Raw genomic sequence first — 7405 nt, 5'->3', positions numbered from 1 at the left:
TGCAGCCCGAGCAGAGCCTGCTGCAGGGATTTACGGAACCCACCAGCCACACATGAGAAGGGTGGCAGGGGAGGCACCAAGGGGAGCCCTGCGGGTGTCACCTCTCCGGTGTCCCCTGGCCTGTGCCTCCCTTTGGGCACAGCTCTGCCTGCTGGGCCACCCCACCGGGCTGTGCTTCACCAGGAATGCGGGGAGACACACAGCTCCAGGCCTCTGGCTCACAGATCCAGATCCAGATCTCATTCTGGATCACAGATCCAGATCCCATTCTAGGTCAGCATTTCCTTCACGTGGATAAAGTGCACGCTGGGAGCCCAGGCATTCCCTTCCGAGCACAGAAGGCCCTGAGGTGGTGGGTGCCGCCTCCCAGCTCCCTGCCGGCAGCGGGGCTCTCCCCGGCGTGCAGGAGATGGCAGAGCAGCCTGCGCTGCACAGCTAACCCGGGCTCCCGGCGCTGCTGAAGAGAGACCCCTGATGTTGGCTCTGGACGCAGCCAGTCCAGATGCTGCTGCACCCAGCACTGTAAATTCATGGACTGACACCTTGACAAGCAGCACCTTCTGCAGGTGCTTTCCAAACAGCCTCCTGCAGCCACGCATGCCTCTGTGAAACAGCAGTGGGTGCCCCTAGCCTGTGGTTTTGTCCAGCACCAACAGCTCACATTGCTCTGCAGGAGCTGGAGATCAGCCCCTCCTCGGGAGCTGCACAACCACAGCCTGCACCAGCCCTCACTGGGCAGCACTGGCACCACCAGGACAGGCCAAGGCCACGGCCCCAGGGCTGCAGGAACACATCACAAAGCCAAGGAGCTGGGAAATTATCTAAAAATACGCTTTTTAAACAATGCACTTCATTCGTAAAATAGAAAGGGAAATGCTTCTTAAGCTGGTATAACTGTCTGTTGCCAAATGTCCACATTAAACTGATGGCTTTGAGCTGTTACCAACAGTTAACTAAAACTCCATAGTTAATCCTTGGTTTCATTCACATCCACTCCTCTTCCCCATTTAAAAATCTGCTCTGATTATTACTAACTGAACATACACCCCTTATCTCAGTCTCCACAGCAGCACCAAGGAATCTAAAGTATGACCTCTAATCACTGTATTCTTTAGCAATATTTTATTAAAAATAACCACCTGTACAAATATAAAATATCCCCACAACATTTAATTGCCCGTATTTGTTTTTTGCTGCAAGAAAAATATGTGAGGGAAGCTCAGGGTGCGCTTCTCCAGTAATACTGGTGGATGCAGGAACTCTGTTTGGAGTTGGTTTCTTAATTTTTCTCTTTAATATCCACCAGGTTTTTTCTTTTTACAAAGAAAAGTTTACTCCCAGCTCACCAAGGCATGGAAACACTGCAGATTTTTGAGCATTTTCTTTGAAAAATAAGAAAAATAAACTAAGAAAGCTCCTCACTTGCTCTGCAATTCTTTAGGGCTGTGTTTCACCAGAAGTTTCAGAGAAAGGGCTGGATTCTGTTAGTGAACACACTGAAATGACCCAGTGTGCACGACCAACCAGGTTAATGGCAGATAATTACCACTACAACCATCAGGAACTGCACCCCAAGCCCAGCAGCCCACAGGGCTGATCTGAAGCTTCACCACAAGACTGCTCAGGCTGGAACATATGGAGGCGTAAGTTCATTATTCCTAAAAGGAAAAGTCCAAACCAAACCAGAATCCAACGAGAGCCTTTAGAAAACACCCACAATTCCTTTAATAAAGCAGCCACTTGCTGTGCTCCTGTTGTTCCCAGCGTTACAGCGCGCCAGGCAAGTTTGGGAGGCAAACCGGGAAAATGAGGGGAGACAGAAAACCAACAGTTCCTCTGCAGCTCGCTTGATTTTCTGGATCCGCTCTCTGTCGTCAGCACTGGAGTGCAGCAGCACAGGAGAGCTCTTTGAGAGGCTGGAGCCTTCAGAAAGTGACAACCTTGGGTCGCTCGGGCTGCGCTCTCTGCGGCGCCGGCGCGGCCGCGACATCCTCGTGGTCCGCGCTCAGGCCGGGGATCCAGCGCCCGACAGTCACCTGCTCTGCAGGGCACAGGACAGCAGTGCCAGGCCAGCCCTGCCCCCTGCACGGCCCGGGCTGAGCCCCAGCAGGGCAGCACACCCAGCGCCGCACACATCGGCTCATCAACAATTCACCTGCGCGGCGGCCTGCTCTGAGAACACAGCTGGAGATTTACCGGGTCACCCCTCACTGTCCCCAGGTGAGACCCCACCTGCAGAGCTGCCCAGCCCTGGAGGAGCCCTGGGGCTGCTGTAGGGCAGGGCTGGGACCCCAGAGCCTGGGCTGGGCCCAGAGCCCAGCGCGGGCAGCAGGGCAGGGGGGATTCTGCCTTGCTGCCCATGGGGAATGCCACGGAAATCCATATCAGCCTCTGGGCACTGAGGCTGGCCCGATCTGCCTGAGGAAACTGGCATCTGCAGTGCCTGAACTCCTTTGCCAGCTCTCAGCTGTCCTCCTGTACCTGATCATACCCTGCACAATGCACACACGAGCCTAAATATCACAATTCTCACCAATGGTGTCACAGTTCCAAGTAACTCAACTGCTTTTAACCAGCGGTGCTAGTTTTGAAAGAAGTCCCTTGGGAAAATAAACAGCACTTGCAGTCCTCATGGATGCTAAACTTACCAGAAAAAATATAGAAAAAATCTTGTTACAGGCTTCTAAAAGTCAGGCAGGGACAGCCTTGCTACTTGCTCATGAGTTTGGGGCAATTTCAGAGTCTTTTGGTGTCATAAACTTCTGTCATACTAGAAGTTTACACTCAGACTGAATCTGACCCATTCTAAACTGGCAAAGCAGTACACACCTAGAATCCTACAGAGGGTCTCAGACCTAAAAATATCATTAATGTAAGATCAGATATAGAGAATGCCATAAATAATTCTTACACAAATTTCACCAAAGTGGCTTATTATTAAGGGGCACAATAACTAAGTGTCATAGAAACGAAGTAGAAAAATGCCCAAGTGGGTCACCACCCCAGTGACAGGATCATTCTTCAAACCCTCTTGGGATGCTTTGCCTCCTGTGGGACAGTGGGGGCTTGGGGTACCTCCTTTAATCTCTCCCCCCACATGGAAAGCAGAGGAACATGTAAGGAAGCAGTTCATGAGCTGTGAATCCAGCAGGACAGACCTTCCTTGTCCCTGCCCTGCTGCCTGACACAGTGCCTGCACACACCAGCACCCTGCACCTGCCACTGGGTTCAGCCCCACCACCCCACACTGAAATCTGAAACAAGCAGCAGCCAGTTCTGCCAGACTGTGAACAGCAGCACAATTACTGGCCAAAAAAAATTACAAATTATTTCATATGGCCTTCAGATACACACAAGATGAACTGTCTCTTTTAAAAAAAAAGGAATTGCCTTAGTTTTGCACCGCAACTTACTGCCTCCTCCACACCCTCCCTGAGGAGGAAGCCTCCCTGTTGCTGTCCCAACAAAAGGGCACCTCTGCTGCTTCCAACCCTCTTCCCACAGCCACACGGAGCAGCAGCTGGACCCTGCTGGGCCCACAGCCACCCCACAGCCCTGCAGCTCACCTGCGTTCTGCTTCTCCGGGCAGTCCTTTTTGAAGTGCTCCACAGAGCCACACAGCTTGCAGCCCCCACCTGTTCACACAGAAAGCTGTTACTCATCTAGGGGAAAAAACACCACAAAACACCCAAAAAACACCCAACCAAATTCCCTGCCTGTGTCTGTGAGGGACACAGCTGTTTGGGATCACACTGTGCTGTACAGCACCACACACCACAGACTCCAGCCACTGCTCACTGGCTATTTCTGATGTGCTGGAAGCTCTGTTTTTGAGAAACAGGCTGAATTCTGCTGAAACACACACTCAAAGCAACTTATGAAACTGACGGGGGCTCCTCAGAGGCAGGTAATCCAGCTGCAGGTACTGAGACGTGAAATTCCACACAACACGAAATCCCACAATACAAACACTTGAAAGCAAGGTGATTTTTGTTCCACTCCAGCTGTGCTGCAAGATCCCCCTCTGGAGCTTGCCAAGGCCCCATGTTTATGCAGGGAAACTCCAGGACAGGGAATGCTGGTTGATGGAGCCAATGGAAGAGTGAAACCTTCAGTTAGACCCCAATTCTCATTAAAGTTACTCAGGCTGAAGATGCTCTCCCTTTAGTGGCAGCCTGTGTTTTCTAATTCCCAGAATTTTAAGCTAATGTGTAAGAATCTTCCTACCACCTACTTGGGTGCATGTAAATACACACTCCCTACATTCACACAGGATTTTGTTCCTTGGTGCATGTCCTGATGCTTAGGCACAAGCAAAGTCTCACACTTTGCACCTCATCCTGTCATTTAATACTAAACCCACCCTTAAATTAGAAATCCACAGGTAATTTATTTGACAATGAATTCCCCAGAATTACTCTGCTTTTACTGACAGATACACAGCAATTCCTTTTAGCCACATTCTCATTCTCTTGCAGAGTTACTTTGCTCTGTGTCAGGTAGGAAGGACACAGAAATTTCAATTTCACTAAATTTAGTGAATCAGAACACTCACCTTCAGCATACAACCCCTTGGGATTATCTGGACACGACCTCGACAGATGTCCCATCTCACCACAGATGAAACACTTTGCATATGGAAATGGCCCTGCAAAATTCCACAACAGGGTTTATGGTCCACATCAAAACCCTGGTGCAGTCACAGACCCAACATAGTGCAATGACAATATTTTCATCACTTCATGCTATAAATTACTGTCAGGCTCCCTGCTAATACTGGAAAAGTTAGATTTCTAGCACACAAAGCTTCAGGGTCAGCACTGGCACAGCTCAGAGCTGAGCATTTCACACACAGCAAAACTTCCTGAGACCCACCAGCAGCTGGATCCACCTTGGCTCTGCACTGGCTGAGGTCGTGCTCCGTGGATCCGCAGCGGTAGCAAATCCCCGTCCCCATGTCCTGGCTCTGCAGCACTGCAGGACAATCAGCCACGCCGTGGCCAGGCTCTCTGCAGTGGAAACACACCTTGGAAGAGCAAAATCCAGTGATGAATTCCATGAACGGTGCTGAAAACATGGAAATCCCAGGGCCTAAAGGGCAAACACCATTTTGTCCCCAGGAAAAAGCAGCCAGGAAGAGACTTTATGCTCTGCCATCAAACCACAAAACATGGACACTTTTCTCCTTTAACCAGCAACACATAGTTTGATGAATCACACACTGAAATTGCATGATTTAGTTTCAGCCAGGAACCAAGAGGGGCTGGGAACTCCTCAAAGATAGTAGTGAGCCAGGAGAGCCATGCCAAAGGCTACAACTGGGACCTGAAAGCCTCCTTTTGTTCCAAACTTCACATCTTTCACCTGAAACACGCTGTGCCTGTGGCAGGGGAGGGCTGAGCTCTTGCTGAGCCCCACAGCAGCACCAGCACAGGGAAACACAAAGAGAGCTGTACCTCTTTTAACAATGCTGTGGGAAAATGACTGGGAGTTAAAAGGGGAAATTTCAGGGGAAAATAGAAAATACAGTGGCTGCTCCCTGGATGGGACCCCAACACAGAGCACAATCCAGGCAGGACTAATGGCAGCGGGGCAGAGACCCCGCAGCCGTGCCAAAATCCTTGCAGAGGAAGGAACCCTGCAGCTGATCCCACACAGCAGCTGAAAGGCAAGGGAGGTAAGGGAGGATGCTCTGTGGGATCAGCAGCTGGCGTGAAATCCCTGTGTTTGTTCTGACCCCATCCCAGCCCAGGGTGACCCTGAGCAACCCACTCCCCAGGTACGACCACCCCTAACTAAGATGTGTGACTGAAATCGCTGAATCTCCACCTGAAAGTAAAGAAACGGTATAAAAGTGGGTCAGGAGCAGCGAGAAGTTTGGAAAGACTCCATCGTAATCTGTGGGATGCGCTGAACCTACTGTCTCTTCCCCACAGAGTGAGGACCGTGCTCTGTGTGAGCTTCACTAGGAATTAGAGCTTGCAATTGTATTGCTTTGATTACATTACTTTGGACAAGCTATCACAGGCATCCCCCGAGCCTTAACCCGACACATTTCATTACAAAGGGTGTAACTGTGCTCACTGTTCATGCCAGCTGACACACTCCCCAGACGCCGAGCAGAAAGGGTTTCTCCCTTTTCTCCCGCGCTTGCAGGGCAGGACTCACCATGGCGTTCTTCTTCCTCTCCTGCCTTCTCAGCCTCCTGCTCTCCCGCCGCCTGTCCTTCCTCCGCGCCTCCTCCTCCTGCTGCTGCTGCTGCTGCTGCTGCCCGCGGTGTGCCGCGAACCCGTTCACGTCCTGGTTCTCGTACTCCTTCCTCCTCCTGCTCCGGGCTGGCGGCGGCGGCTCCGGCTGCGCGCCCGGCGCCAGCTGCTCCCAAGGGGTGGCGGACAGAGCCCGGGCCCCGGGCGGGGCGCTGCGCCGGGCCCAGCGGGTCATGGTCCGCAAAAGGCCCCGCAAAAGGCTCCGACACCGGCTCGGGCACGGCCGGACCGCGCACGCTGATGACGGACGGGAAAGAGGAGGAGGAAGAGGAGGAGCGGCAGCAGGCGGAGCAGGAGCAGGCGGAGGCGGAGCGGGGAGCTGGGCGGGAGGGGCTGTGGGAACCCGCCATGGCAGGGACGCCTTCCACTGCCCCAGGCTGCTCCAAGCCTGGCCTCGGGCAGTGCCGGGGATGCAGGGGCAGCCCCAGCTGCTCTGGGCACCCTGTGCCGGGGCCTGCCCACCCTGCCAGGGAACAATTCCTCATTGATTCCAAGATCCCGGCCAGCCCTGCCCTCTGGCTGTGGGAGCCATTCCCCGGCCGCCGTCCCCGCGGCCCTCGGCAATCGTCCGTGTCCATCTTTGCCGCGGCCCCTTCGGGCCCCGCGAGGCCGCCCCGAGCTCGGGCCAAAGCTTCTGGTGCCCGGGTGAGCGACGGCAGCCGTGGCAGCCTTTGGTGCCGGCGGAGCCGCTCCATCCCCGTGCCCGTGCCGGAGCCTCCTCTGGCCCGGCTGCAGCAGCTGCAGCTCCTTGCTGGGCTGGGCCGGGGCTGGGGCAGCTCTGCAGGTGGGCTCTGCCTGAGGGGCAGAGGGGCAGAATGGCCCCTGCCCTGCTGCCCCCGCTGGGCTGGGCCGGGCACGGGACTCTGGGCTCTGGGCCGGGCACGGGGCTCTGGGCTCTGGGCTCTGGGCCCGGCTCGGGGCTCTGGGCTCGGGGCTCTGGGCTCTGGGCCGGGCACGGGGCTCTGGGCCCGGCTCTGGGCTCTGGGCCCGGCTCGGGACTCTGGGCTCTGGGCCGGGCACGGGGCTCTGGGCTCTGGGCTCTGGGCCCGGCTCGGGGCTCTGGGCTCTGGGTTCGGGGCTCTGGGCTCTGGGCCCAGCCCAGGCTCTGGGGTCCCAGCCCTGCCCCACAGCAGCCCCAG

The 7405-nt window shown here is 54.6% G+C and overlaps 1 protein-coding gene across 1 annotated transcript; it reads right to left on the bottom strand.

The window, feature by feature from the left end:
* Positions 1-1025: 1025 nt before the first annotated feature.
* Positions 1026-6450, bottom strand: LOC131571347 (zinc finger CCHC domain-containing protein 9-like). Its single transcript, XM_058824038.1, has 5 exons — positions 6169-6450; positions 4876-5026; positions 4556-4648; positions 3567-3635; positions 1026-2041 (listed from the first exon to the last, which is right to left on the bottom strand). Exons 1-5 carry the CDS (start codon positions 6439-6441, stop codon positions 1926-1928), a joined length of 702 nt encoding a protein of 233 aa, XP_058680021.1. The 5' UTR covers positions 6442-6450; the 3' UTR covers positions 1026-1925.
* Positions 6451-7405: the final 955 nt, after the last annotated feature.

Source organism: Ammospiza caudacuta, chromosome Z, assembly GCF_027887145.1.
Source record: "Ammospiza caudacuta isolate bAmmCau1 chromosome Z, bAmmCau1.pri, whole genome shotgun sequence".
Classification (NCBI taxonomy): Eukaryota; Metazoa; Chordata; class Aves; order Passeriformes; family Passerellidae; genus Ammospiza; species Ammospiza caudacuta.
Note: the sequence above shows the minus strand (reverse complement) of the source record. Positions and strands in the feature narration are given on the sequence as shown.

What these genes read in the sequence shown, in the direction of transcription:
- LOC131571347 (XM_058824038.1), bottom strand. Translation starts at nt 6,441, where the DNA reads ATGACCCGCTGGGCCCGGCGCAGCGCCCCGCCCGGGGCCCGGGCTCTG. An exon ending in AGAGGAAGAAGAACGCCATG is followed by an intron (nt 5,027 to 6,168) that starts GTGAGTCCTGCC and finishes TGCTCTTCCAAG; the next exon opens with GTGTGTTTCCACTGCAGAGA. An exon ending in CCCGGAGAAGCAGAACGCAG is followed by an intron (nt 2,042 to 3,566) that starts GTGAGCTGCAGG and finishes TGTGCCCTGCAG; the next exon opens with AGCAGGTGACTGTCGGGCGC.